This window comes from Pygocentrus nattereri, chromosome 24 (assembly GCF_015220715.1).
Source record: "Pygocentrus nattereri isolate fPygNat1 chromosome 24, fPygNat1.pri, whole genome shotgun sequence".
NCBI classification, from domain to species: domain Eukaryota; kingdom Metazoa; phylum Chordata; class Actinopteri; order Characiformes; family Serrasalmidae; genus Pygocentrus; species Pygocentrus nattereri.
In genome coordinates, this window is record NC_051234.1 from 34,006,235 (window position 1) to 34,021,025 (window position 14,791).

Genomic DNA, 14,791 nt, shown 5'->3' on the forward strand with positions numbered 1-14,791 from the left:
CACTGTTAAGATCACATCTGACCGACAGCCGATTTGGTCCGACTCTGAAGACGAGACGACACTAAATTCCCAAACTGTCGTCACCACTGAGCAGCTTTTCAGTCGGCAGCTGTGACAGAAGAACAGCTGAACAACCTGGAATCAGCCAGAAATGAACCCAACACCATTCGCCAGACGGGTCTGATCTTCAGAGTCGGACCAAATCAGACTGAGCCGTAAAACTGAGCCAGTAAAAACAGAGAAGCTGCTCAGTGGAGACGACAGTTTGGGAATTTAGTGTAAGGAGCTGGAGAACGAACTGCCGGCTGAGCAGCGAGTGGGCGGAGCTCGTTACTCTGACGTAGCAACGAGCTGCTCGTTAAGGAGCTATAATTAGGAGGAAGGAGCTGAACATTAAAACATATTAAAGCCGCGTTCACGGCCAGTTTATTCATTTCTTACTGTATTTATTTAACTGCTGTATTAAAGCAGTAGAGCACTCGAGGAGGGAGTTATCACCAATAACATCACGGCTGGGATGATCTATGGACACCAGATCACAGCCGGGATGGTATTTCAGGAGAACACACCCCCTCTCGGGTTCTACTGCTTAAAGAATAAAAATGGAGAAGTTGTAGATGCCTTTTTGGTCTGAACAGTGATGATGCTCATCTGTTGTGTTTGTGTGCACATGTATGACTTTTTTTGTTCTACAGACACCAAAGAGCCCAGGAGTGATTACACTGGACAGTCAGCTGACCGTCTGAAAGAGCAGAGAAATACACTGTTCTTACTTCGGGAGAAACGAGGCGGATTGTCGTTGACGTCAGTCAGAGTAACCGTTACAGAGGTGGTGCCGGACAGGCCGCCGAGCTGACCCATCATGTCCTTGGCCTGGATGACTAGCACGTACTCGTCCCGTGTCTCACGGTCCATGTTGGGCAGGGCTGTTCGTACAATTCCTACAGAGATGAATGTAAACAGTAGAAAATTATCTCTGGCAAATACAAAAGCAGTGCAGATAAATTTCCTCTATTTTTCTGTCAGAAATGCAGGATCTGAACTTAAGGAGGAGATATTTTATTATGAGGAGTTTGAAGGTACTGTCAGAAACAGCATCGTAACAAACTCATTTTTACCATGTTTATTATTGTTTATTATTTCTTGACAGAAAATAAATTCAGGCCTTCAAGCTGTCGATATACAGGGCGAGTCAAAAGTCACAGGACACAGTTTTATTTTTTATTTTATTATCGAATTTTATCTCTGGTCATAAATTGTACATGCTGAGAAAATCTGCAACAAACAGCACCTTCAGCACCGCATCGTGGAGGCTTGTGACAGCATGAAAAATAAATGTGTCCTGTGACTTTTGACTCACCCTGTAGAATGAAATATTATTTGTTTACAACTATATGATTCAGATATCAAACGTATGAGCAGTGAAATAGATGACACATTTAAAACACAATACGTATTGAGGACTTTAATTCCTTGAGTTCAACAACTGTGGTAATACTGGTCACGTCCAAAACTTGTACTGATTTTTTTTTTCTTTTTAGGCATTTTGACATTTTAGTTAAAAATCTGTTGCTTTCAAAAAAAAAAAAGGTCCACATGTACAAATTTTAGCAGACGGAACATCAGGAAATCCTTAACGCAATGGGGAAATTCACAAAAGGGACAGCAAGGCACTCAAGAAACGATGTAACGAAGAGAATTAACAAGCAAGTAACCTTCTTAATTACCGAACCCACCCATCATTGTGTTCTACCCACAACAGTATGGCGTCTAGTGCTTGGACCCCGATGATCACCACTTGGGATTTAATTTGGAGAGGCTTTCGCTGCAGTTATGACCGTTTACAGAAATCAACAAAATCAACAGAATCAACTTCAGACAACACTTTAGCGTTTCAGAGCAGTGGGGCTGCATCCCTGTCCCTCATGGCCACATGGTGAGCAGGTAGATCCCAGTGTTCTGAAGTAAATGTGTCCCAAAGTCTGAAAGTCAGTGAGGAACATTAAGAATCTCCATATTTTCTGCAGTTCAGCTCTTTTTAGTGTTTTAGTGTAAAATATGGTGATTTTCTGTGTGAACAGCTGCTCAGAGCTGAGTTTGCTGAGTTTCTGAGCTCAGGATGAGCTGAAACCGTCACGATGGACACATTCGGTCCAGTTAGGATTGATTTGGTAGAGACTAAATAAAATATTCAATGATTATTTAATAAAATAATGATCATTAAGGTTTAGTGTCGCTCAGAGCAGAAGGATTTTTGACGCTGATCGAGTTCAGTAGACTCTTCTGTATGTGTGTTAGTTTGAACCGATTCATTGGTTCGTTTAAACATTTAAGGAGCCAATGTTTTGGACTTTTCTGTGTTTCTATAGAAATAGTACCATCTGTATTCAAGTCAATGAAAGTTGAAGGTCTGAAGTTTGGGGAGCAGTTTAACTGAAGCATTAATGATCATAAGGTCTGTGGTGGAAAAGCTCAGGCTGGATGGAGGCCTTGAATTCCTTTCAACAGTCCGTGAGAGGCGGAGCGGCTGGCCACATTCAGAATGAGGGTTTTTGTTCTTTCCCTGAAGGTCTGGGAGCTGGAATGAAGGTAACGATGCTGAGATTCTAAGACAAACATTCAGGCTTTGAGCTCCTAAAATACCCCAGCATCTTAAACAAAGAGCGCTAGATTAAATCCTGTACTGGCCACAGTCCACAGTTTTATTACACACCTCTCTAATCCAAGAATAGCTCAGCCAGTTTGCACTGAAGTCGCTGTAGTTACTGAATAGCATGACAGATTTTAAGGGTTGAAGCATTCTTGGTTGGTCCTAAATGATAGATTTACTCTTGTCAAGTAAAATTATCTTAAATACAGTCAAGGAAACTAATATTTCACCTGTTGAGATTCTTGTAAGCTTAGTTTAAGATTATTCGCCTTATTTCTAGACATTTAAGTAATTTCATTAAGTAAATATTTGTCATTATATAGGCAGATAAATTAGCTTGTTTTAAGAAATGAGCTTAAAACCAGCAAAATTATCTGGCAGTATAGTGAAACCATTCTGTTTAATAAAATTACTTAAAATAAGTAAATGATGTCTGGAAATAAGGAAAAAGCTGAAATGAAATGATGGACTAGATCATTTCTCTTGACAAGATTCAATATTTGCAGTGTGGAAACAGCGGAAACACAGCCTCCCCCATTAAAAGCAGGAAATTTCTACTCCAAAAGTTAAAAATTTAAATTAAAAAAATGGTCAAATTCTGAAGCTTAATCCTCATAGAAAACGTCTGTGAAATCTGAGCTGGGTTTAAACAAAAGAGGCTTTTATAATAATGAAATGTAACAGCAAACAATCTAAGCAATCATTCCCAATAACACTAAAGTAATGAACTAATGTTTGCTGATTAAGCGCATTAAAAAGACACGTTGTAAATAAAGACAAATGGAAGTCGTTGCTGTGGCGGTTCTTGCATCTTAAAATGCAGCATGTGCTGTTAGTCACTCACACTCGCTGTGCTCTGAATGAGATCACTACTTCTCCACGTTGCATTAACACTGTTTGGTACAAAATAAAAGCACTGCAAGATGGAGTTTAATGCCACATAAAGACCTCCGTAATTTGACTTCTCCTTTCATCCTGGCTCCACTTTGCTCCACTGCGGCAAAGGTAGAGCCCCGGTGTGCAGGCGGACTACTCTGCGTGCTCCAGGCCTCTTTAGTTGGAATCATTTTTTTGATTTTTTTGGTTCTGGTGCTGTAATTTCCACAGCAAACAGGCTCCTGCTGAGAGGTTCACAAGACGAGCTCACACGCTGTGGGAAGTTAAATCCAAATAAATCTCAAGACTGTTGGAGGCAATTAGTTTTACCATGAAAGCGCGCATTGATTAAAAGCTGGAGATAAAACTAAAAACATGCAGCCTCCAATATGTCAGCGTGTCCGATTCCAAAAAACTGAAACCTTCAGAGGGAGAGGCAATTTGCAGTGATTGTAGAGCATCCTCTGAAAATTGGTTGTGCTTTGGGACTGATGTGGAAGTGTTGACACCAACACAGCGGAGAGAATCACAGCAGCATTTACAGACATACAGCACACAAGCCAGAGACCACCATTCGTTTCTGTAATTACCAGTCAAGACAGCCCTTAACCCTCTGGAGTCCATGAACCTGCCTGTGTGTAAAATTCTCTATATCTGGTTCTGTGTCTTTGTGATGATCCAGAACATCAAGCTGCTTCAGATCTGAAAACATCCACAGGTGTTTCTGTCCATCCTTCCACTGTGAGAAGACCACTCAGCGCTGTGGGTCTGAAAGGACGTGTAGCTGATCAAGAAGAACCTCACTGAGAAAAGGAGACGGACACCTCAAACAAAGAAGCTGGACGATGGACTGACCACCCCAGAGTCCAGACCTCAGCACCACTGAATGGGTTTGATTACTTCAGAAAATCATCAACCAGCTTCTCAGACTGAGCTTTGGAGGCGTGTCTGCAGGTTCTTAGAGGAGATGAAAGTGAGGCTGCTGAGAAGAATGGAAACTGGAACGAAGAGAGAATAGAAGCAGTGATACACACACACACACACACACACACACACACACACACACACACACACACACACGTTTAACCATTTCTTTCTCAGCTCTGTTCAACATAAATGATGAACTAACCTAACTTTGTGTAAATAGAGCTCAATATAGAAATATGTCCACATATGCAGTCGAGACTGACGCGGCTTTTTTCTGAATTTCTACAAACACCATTTCATTTTATAGTAAATGAGTTTGGGCTGGTTTATGTTTATGAACAGAGGCCTACAGATCAACATAGTAAAGGAGCTCATCTGTGATCCTGAGTTTAAAGCCAGTTTTTATTCTACTTAAACTTGGAACTAAGTTGTAAATAAATCTGAAACTGAAACTTTGCTTGTGTGTAAAAAGTGATTTCAGAGCCACTCGGTTCTCCCTGATGGAAACTGTTTACCTTCAGTGTTTTGTGCTTCTGATCATTTTAATAGACGTCAGCGTCACTAATTAATGACGTTCTATTAAAAGACTGGTTTACCAAGAGAGACGCTGGAGGACTTTCACCTGAAATGAGTTCATGAAGCCAGTCTGGTTATAAAAATGATAACAGGACATCAGAGCCAGAATTACTCTTTTAGTACTTTTACTTTATACTTAAGTACATTTGAAGGGAAATACTTTAGTACTTTTACTCCAGTGGAGGTCTAAAGGGAGGAGCTTCTACTTTTACTGGAGGAATATTTTACCTTGGGGATCTACTTTAACTGCAGTATGTGATTTGTGTACTTCGTCCAGCGCTGGTTAGAACGTCCTATATATTTCTAAAGGCCAAAACACAAGGAACTGTTTCACAGTGACTCTAGAACCAGCATTTCTCTTCATGGTTGCGCCGGCTGCAGACGGTCTGCTGTAGATCCAGCAGTGAAGATAAATATTCCTGTTTGCTTCCACAAAGATTTAGAAAAAGCAACTTTTTCCACTTCAGAACTTACACAACTGAGTAAACTCCCCACAGACTTAACTGCTCGCGAAAAACATATCCCTGCTAATGAAACTGAAATCCAAATCTCCACTTCACTCTAGATGAAAATCATAATAATCCAGCAAAATTACTGAGGGTGGGGAGCTTTTAATGCAGAAAGTCTTATAATCCTCCTCAGGCAATTATTATTGGATTCAAAGTTAATGACTTCAAGTATTTTTGTGTAATCTATTTATGTGAAAAAGGAGAGATTAGTGTAAGTGTTGGTAGGGATAAAAGAAAAGAGCCGACATGAAAGATGTGTTTCAGTTTTGACTCTAAATAAAGTCCTTTCATGCGTCACTGTCCACAGAGTCGGAGTGTGTTGCTAATGCAAAGCCTTTAAAACTACAAGTGCAAACAAACAAACGCACAAAGTGATCCCTCACTTGTTTACGTAATGGTCCTCGACTGCTGCGTCCACGCCTTGACCGACTGGCCATGAACATTGTTCCATAGATCCTCTCATCTTGGATATCAGCCCTTCCAGACACTCTCCTCTGGTAGAAGATTCAGGACCATCAAAACCAGCACAGCCAGACAGGCTAACAGCTTTTTCCTCCAGAGCTGTAGCTCATTAACCACAGTGGACACTGTGGTTGTCATGGCAACTGACATAACCCTTCATAAATTGAAAAGGATTTATAAGCATAGGTGTCGCCTGTCAAAGACTACTTTAGCCAATTTTGATCAAAACTCGCAAATGTAAACTTTATAACAAATGACGCCTATTTGAATAAACACTAATAAACATTTATGTAGGGTTATGTCTGTTGTCATGACAAGCTTATGTAGGTGTCAATGCCTTATGCCCAGCACCTACAGTAAGGCGTTACCATAATAGCCTTCATAGTTTGTCATCGGACCTGCATACGTACACAACATTGACTCTCTAGCTCCCTCATGGATCTTTATCATTTATACTGTATTGTCAGTGTTACTGCAGTGCTGAGAATGACCACCCAAACAGTACCTGCTCTGTGAGGGTCCATGGGGGTCCTGACCACTGAAGAACAGGGTAACAGAGTATCAGAGAAACAGATGGACTACAGTCTGTAACTGTAGAACTACAGAGTGCAGCTATACGGTCAGTGGAGCTCAGAAACAAGTCATGATTTTATACCTGATTGGTGCATAACAAGTAATATTTATAATAATAAACTGTTGAATTTGCAAAAGCTGATTGAATTAGTCATCTTGTCTCTGGAAATTTTACCGTCCATGTTGGATTCATTATGTATTTTAATGTTAAATTATGTAGCGGGTGTTTGGGTCACGCTTTATTTGGATGGTCCCCCATAGATGATCTACAGATACTTAAATACATGCATGTTTTCAGCACTGCTGCCACCATCAAGTGAAATTAGAACGGCTTCATATTTACTGGATGGCCAATCGAAATCAATCTGTGGGCTGTATTTGGCCCTGTGGCTGGACTCTGGACACCCCTGATGTGAGGCAGCTTGACTAACCTTTATTTAAACTACAGGTCATTATTTACAGAGGCCTTTTTACCAGGTCAGTTTTGCATTAGCACAGGCATGAAGCTTCGTGCCAACAGGAGAAGATTCATTCAGTAAAGACAGATCCATCAATCTGAACGGCTGCAAACGTCCTTTTCCACATAAAGCCGCTCAGAGGTCCTCCGATTACACTAGGGCTCATAAAAACACACAGACGGGAAATAAAGCTGTAGAATTAAGAGATACCAAAGGAAATGATAAACAAATGGCAATCCTGCCTTAAAGGTCATGAAATTGATCTGACAAGGTGGCATATCTGCATCTTGATATTTGACTTATTGAAAAAACAACCGATTTGAGAAAAATCAGGGAAAAGAGGATTTAAGCATTGAGAGCTTTCACCGTCTTTAATGGATCTACTAGTAAATGCAGATGCAACTACTGAGCAGCAAAACCTGCAGGAATAAAACAATTAAACTAAAATTTACCTTCAACCAATAAAACGTCTGAACAAAAACAGCCTTTTCTAGGATTGGCTGGCATAGTTGATGCTTCCAAAAGTGCACATATTGGAATTACGAGCATGAACTACCAGCCAACTACTGGTTTTAATTTAAACTACAAAGCAGTCCAAGGGCAGCACGTATTAGACAACTGGAGGACGGCGGAATATGATTTACTAACAGTCAAATCACAGACGTTCTAATGTGAAAGATACATAGCTGGAATTTTCAGTGTGTTTTAACCCAAAGTTTTATTACACACTTCTATAATCTACAAACCGCTCAGCCCGTTTGCGCTGAAGTCCCTGCAGTCACTGAATAACAAGTCTGTAGTAAGTCTGAGATTTTAAGGGGTTAAACTAAGTATTTTAGTAATAGTCCGTTTCAGTTTTGTATGGGAACAAAAGGTTAAGATCTGGAAATGCCCAAAAGAAAACCGTCCAATCTGGATTTCCTCTCCTCAGAGAATCTAAGCAGATAAGGCCAGGTGAGCTCTCCCATTGGTTAGGACCTCAGGAGCTGGACAGAAAGACTAACTTCAGATTAACTGTAGTGAAGAACTGGCAGGGGAATAAACCAACAGTAATGGTTGGGACTAATTGTATGATAAAGAAATGTCACTGTTTTGGAAGTTCTAGATACGTCACAGCCTGAATATGAGCTGTAGTTGAAGCAGTGTTCCGGTTAGTTGTTAGGAATGGAAAACGGGGGTGGCAGCTGTGTATCAGGACTCGTTACTGAAGGTGTTGAAAGCTTTCTATAAAACAGCTGCTTCACATGTCTGTTTAATCCTGTAAAACCTCAGGCGTATTATTCTGAAACTACAGAGGCTTCAGTGCAAACAGGCTGAGCTGTTATTCATGTATAGAAGTGTGTATTAAAGGTTTGGGCCTGGCGGGGGTCCCTGGCCACAGGAGGTGGGATTTACCTGTGTTTATGCTGGGAGAAGCATAGATGGAGATAACAGGAGAGAAAACGGACCATTTTACACAAATCACACAAGACTCCAGATCAGCTTCGTCTGGAAGGAGGACCATAATCACAGCAGCGCAGTCAATTTTCTAATTTGTTAGTTCGCTCATTTAAATGACTGAGTAACTGGGCACTGAAGCATTTGCTTCCATCAAACAGGAGAAAAGGGTTTGGAACGTTTACTCTGGGTTCAATATTTGACTCGTTAGGTTGAAATAATGACTAATTTTCTCAATTTTCTCAAAGCCAGACTCAAAAACATCATTTGTTTCATCGTTATTGATACATTTTCAGAGAAAATGATGAATTAATCACACATTTAAGGACAATTTGTTTTAAAATGAACTTGAGCTCTATGCACAGAGCATTTCACTGTGTGATAAATTGAATTATTTGTAAATTAAAATAAATATTAGCAACACTAAAACCTTTTGTCCAAAGCTATTTTATTTTTTATTTCCTTTATCAAATAAAGAATACTGTGGCATGCAGAGCAAGCATTTCCAAGTGTTTGTTTTTCATTAAAAATACACTGCTCAAAAAAATAAAGGGAACACTCCAATAACTCATCCTAGATCTGAATGAATGAAATATTCTCATTGAAGACTTTGTTCTGTACAAAGTTGAATGTGCTGACAACAAAATCACAAAAATCATCAATGGAATCAAACTTATTAACCAGTGGAGGCCTGGATTTGGAGTCACACACGAAATTAAAGTGGAAAAACACACGACAGGCTGATCCAACTTTGATGTGATGTCCTTAAAACAAGTCAAAATGAGGCTCAGTGTTGTGTCCGGCCTCCACGTGCCTGTATGACCTCCCTACAACCCCTGGGCAGCTCCTGATGAGGTGGCAGATGGTCTCCTGAGGGATCTCCTCCCAGACCTGGACTAAAGCATCCGCCAACTCCTGGACAGTCTGTGGTGCAACATGCCGTTGGTGGATGGAGCGAGACATGATGTCCCAGATGTGCTCAATCAGGTTCAGCGACGATATGTAAATGAGATCAAAGCACAGAAGAGCAGTGACCGCCCCTGTGGCCTTTATCACTGAAGCACCAGCGCCTGTATAGCAAATCCCAACAGCCCGTATTTAACGCCACCGCAGTTCTCAGGGTTAGTAGATCTGCCTGAATATGGAGTCAAACCCGGTAATTCAGAGTGTAAATGTATCACAGCTCTGATGTAAAGAGCTTTTATGTTCTTGCATTTTTAGATCTTTATTTTTGTTTGAGTCTGCAGGGAGGAATGATGCCGTTTCTGCCAGCGGCTGCTTTATTCTGCCTTATTGATCTTTCTTAGGTCCCGTCTGTAGCTATCAAAGCGTCAGTCTGTTTCTTTTGACCCAGATGGGTTTTGAGCAATACTCTTCAAACAGGCGCTCGCTCTCCAGGCCCCTCACTCCACCCAGACCACGACAATTACGGCTGGCGGTGTCAGAGGAGGGGGCACCTCTGAACCTGCTCAGCAGCACACGCCATAAACAAACTCAACCGACGTCCATGAGAACAGCAGTGCTGCAGCACATCTGGGGTGTGTGACGGTCTCAGTTATTGAAACTTTATATTTCCTCTGGTTCGGATGTTCTCAGAGTTCACCTGACAACAAATATGAAGATTTGAGATCTTTAATTTTTTCAGCACCGCAATAGAAATTTTATATTTGACTGAAAATTATGAAAACCACATGTAATAATGAATACAAATGTAACCTGCTGGATGTTCAGCGTAAAACTAGACAAAATATTAACAAATAAGGACAAGCTCTGAATAAGTGAGCGTTTGTTTTCATTTTAAAACCTATATTTAAGATTAAAGACAATACAACTGAACCCTTTCCTGTCTGGTGCTGCCATTAATTTGTTGTATTATTTTATGGTTGGGAAACTAAAGGCTGTGTTACACTGCGTTTCTGATTATTAGAGATTACACATCGCACGGTGGGGAAATCTAGAGCCTGGGAATCTGTGCATTATTGAATATTTACACACTGAGAAATGTGGTGAACAGTCAGTGAGGTGGAACCTTCAAGGGCACCAAATTACAATGAAACCCATTTTGGTTCATATTGCCTGCAGATTTATTTTATTGTTATGCTTTAATATATGAGGTCATGAAAAGGTACAAACATGTATTTTTCCTCGGGAAGTGTATTAAACCACTGTTGCACCTTTGAGGGAAAATAGAGAACCTTTTATTTTGGCAGCGTACACAATAAATTCAAGAAAAAAGTATTAAATAAGTACAATCTGTGGGAATTTATGACTTGTGCTCCAGCGTTGCTGCTATGGGTTTTATACTGAATGATTACATAATTGTTATACAGTCTGCAGTGCAAACAGTGCGAGTGATTAAACACCCCTCTGGATGCTTCTACGTCCCAATGGCTTCCAAAAATATAACATCAACATTATTTGCTGTTTTTTGTCTTCTCATCTATATTTGGCCGTTTTGAATGTGCTGCATGTGCCTGGTGATGAATGTGGCTCCGTCCTCCAGCAGCGTGTTGGTTTACCTCCATTATATGCACGGCAGACGGCAGCGCGTCCACCGCAGCCTGCTGTTACCATATGGCAATAAAACGCTTCCCCACCACCCCCCCATTCATTTTGCCATGATAAATAAAATCAATTTATAACATTTGCAGATGCTCCTAAAATGCTCATAAATAACTTTTCAAATCTCTGTTTATGCTGCACAATTAAACAGACTGTTTTGGTTGCTGTGCCTTTAAGACTGAGCTCTGTTCTGATTGGCTGCTCAGTAATGCATCACATTCAAATAGCAGTCAGGCCTGAAATACTGTATAGATTCAGTGTGAGTGGGCGGGGTTAAGTTGTAGTAGGCCAATTGGGCAGATGGATGGAAATGCACTGTGTGACATCACAAAAGAAGTAAATTCACAACCGGCTTGGTTTCCAAACGTGGAGGTCTAGCAAGTCTTTAAACATGGAAAAAATCCTCAAAGTAAAGCAGTTTTTGAAGTTTTCACTTCAGCGGTCGTCTGTGTTTGAACTGCTGTAATAAACAGTAAATTCAAACGCGAGGCCACAACGTCCAACCTTGCAGCAGAGCACATCCTCTAACGGCTGCGTTAATGGAGCCCAGAGGCTTTGGGAAAATGTAAATCAGGCTCTAAACAAAAGTTGTCACAAGCCAGAAGGCAGCAGCAAACAAAGTGGATGATCTTATTAAGCGAAGCTTCACAGGCAAGTCGTGTAAATCAGGGGCAGATATGATGGCTGTGGACGCAGCGAGTTGATTAATGTTATGAATCCTGATCCTGGCTGGACTGAAGGCGCCATGTGATCTCCCTCCATTCTGTCCTGCAGTGAAGCTCATACTTCTCTGAGCCTGGCAGCGGTTTGCTAATCCCTACAGCTGTTCTGCTGAGCTGATCGTCTCCAGGGACCTTTTCACCTCATCGTCCTGCTGCACCCCCCCCCCCCCCCTCCACCCCCTCCACCTCTCTGTTGTATTTTTATTCTTTTCTCTTTTCTGAATTAATAATGTGGAATTTCGGACACACTGCATTGTGTTTTGGATGTGAGGAAATACATGCACATGAATGTTTTCCTTCCATCGGGGATTTTTGGAATTTTTTGCTGCTAAAAGATTTACATCTAAACGCTCCTGTCCAGTCACAGCCTGGTTAGTGTTTCCTTTTCTCTCTATTCAGTGATTTCATTTATATAATTAATATTAAATCTGGAAAACCTCAGTCTCTGATCTTTTTGCTTGTGTTACTGTTTGCTATCCGGTGTGGACCAGAGGAGGATGGGTTCTCCTGAGTCTTGGTTCCTCTCAGTGGTTCCTTATCTCTCTCTGGGGGAGTTTCTTGTAAAGCTGCTTTGTGACACCTGCTGTAAACAGTTCTATAGAAATAAACTCCAGTCCTGGAGACCACCAGCACTGAAAGGATATATAGCTGCCAAAAGGCAATTCGAGATAAATGGAAAAAAAAAAAAAACAAACACTAAATTACGTGAAAAGATCACTTAGATTACTAAAATCTCAGCTGTTTAGATTTTAGCTTGTTGTTACTACAGCAACAAATCAAATGAAATCAGGGGCAATATGCTCAAATAGGTCAGTTACGCTTTTTAAATATATATGTGAATGCAAATTTGGCTTAAGGACATTTGTGAGATTAATTATAAGATGAAGGAGAAAATAAAAGGAAAATAAGTGAAAAACTGAGTTTTTACAAATGTTCAGAAATGATTGAAAGATACAGACAAAATGACGTTAACTGTGGAAGAGCTGGTCGAGCCCAAAACTGCCCGATCAGATAAACAGCACTGAAAGCTTTGATCTCTGAGAGAGAGGAGAAGATCAAGCTGCTTCAGATCTGAAAACATCCACAGGTGTTTCTGTCCATCCTTCCACTGTGAGAAGACCACTCAGCGCTGTGGGTCTGAAAGGACGTGTAGCTGATCAAGAAGAACCTCACTGAGAAAAGGAGACGGACACACCAGACAAAGAAGCTGACAGATGGACTGACCGCCCCAGAGTGTAGGCCTCAGCACCACTGAATGGGTTTGATTACTTCAGGAAATCAACCAGCTTCTCAGACTGAGCTTTGGAGGCGTGTCTGCAGGTTCTTTGAGGAGCTGAAAGTGAGGCTCCTGAGAAGAACGGAAGCTGGAATGAAGGAAGAGAGAGACTCACTGACCCTCACAGTGGAGAGGAGAGTTACCAGCTGAGGATTCTGGGTGATTCCCTGTTAAAGATGCGTTTTGCTTTTTCCCTGATGCTTGAAAATGAATAATTTATTCTTAAAGGTTGGTAACACTATATTTGGATGGTTCACTATAGATGCTTTGTAAATGCTCAGTCAGCCTGTCAACATTCAACTAAATATCCAACAAATTCAGCTGAACTTGAAATTCAGTGTAAAAGGGTTTATTAAATCTAACCCTAAACCTAAAACTAACCTTAACCTCAAGGCAAAACCTACATCTACTCCTAAGTGTAACCCTAACCATAATGTTGATAATCAAAGTTTGTTAAAGATTTAAGTAGCTGTAGAGCGTCTATAGGGGACCATCCAAATAAAGTGTGATCAAAAGTTTTAATTGGAGATTAAACAAATGAAGGCTGGTCTCTGACTTTTGCACAGTCCTGTATACTCTGCATATAATTGGATACGAGGAAATATAGGCTTACATTTTTGGTTCTTATGGGCCATCAAGGGTCAGAACAAGCTCTGGGTCCACCCCCATTTTGGTGGATCCCACCTGTTGTTCACAAATTCACTAAGCAAAATTAACTAAGCAAATATTTTGCATTAAAATGGATATAAAATGGTACTAATATCTTTTAAACATCTTGCTATATCTCCAAAAACTAAATTTTAGGTTAATCATCACAGCAGGCAGAGGGCAGTTAATGCTCCACTCCTCTTTAGAGGTAAGTTAGCTTGTGTCGGTATCACATGAAAGGGATTCTGTTCTTCCAGTTCAGTGATTGATGAAATGCATTTTCCACACCTCCACAGTTCAGTCCAGTTCTTCGGGTTTAATTTTAGTCACACTGGTTGTTGCTTTATTTTAAATGTTTGGGGAAACCAACAGGGAGAATGTTCTTTTCTGTAGACCATCATTAACACATTCATCATCGTACCAAAGGTCCTGAAACTGTAATCCAGTCACTGAGCTTCTGGTCTAAAGCACCAGCTTAACTCCGCAGACTAATTTTATGTTCCGGGGGCCGCATTACAGAAACTTCCTCTTAGTCTTAAGATCTGATTCATATCACAGAAGCTAATCTGATCTCGATTTAGGAATCACTAGTTAGGAAATCTTAACCTGCTCGATAAGTCTAATCAGCTGCTGTGTCTGTTTCCTAGCAACCAACCATAAACACACAGCTGAAACAAACAGGTCATCAAATTAATATTAAAATGAGAGTTAAGCTGCTGTTACTGCTGTAAAAAGACAGAGTGAGTGAGTGAAACCAAGCTGTGAATACTGTGAGAGCGCCCCCTGTCGTTTATCAGTCGCCCCCTGCCGTTTATCAGAGTGTCACCGTCTCTCCAGTTTCAGTCTCCATTTCCCAAGCGCTTTAGCCGAGCGCGCTAACGTTCCTCCTCCTAATAAACAGACAACCGTTCAGCTCCGCCTCCTCATTATTCACCTCCATCACTGTAATACTCCATCATCTACATTAACTCAGGAAGGTGATCAGAGGGGCGGTGGAGTTCGAGTCGGCAGCGTCTGAGATGTTTAAACGCAGAGTTAGAAGAGAAAAACATCTCCCAGTGAAAGCCGCATTTTACAGTAGGAATAAATGGAGCTCATTATGCTGGTAGTGAACT

The 14,791-nt window shown here is 40.9% G+C and overlaps 1 protein-coding gene across 1 annotated transcript in view; it reads right to left on the bottom strand.

Moving 5' to 3' along the window:
* LOC108412282 (cadherin-7-like) overlaps positions 1-14,791 on the bottom strand; it is a 264,252-nt gene that overhangs the window by 99,027 nt on the left and 150,434 nt on the right. Inside the window, exon 5 of the mRNA XM_037533777.1 lies at positions 774-941. Coding sequence (XP_037389674.1) covers positions 774-941 — 168 coding nt within the window. The remainder of the gene's footprint in view (positions 1-773; positions 942-14,791) is intronic.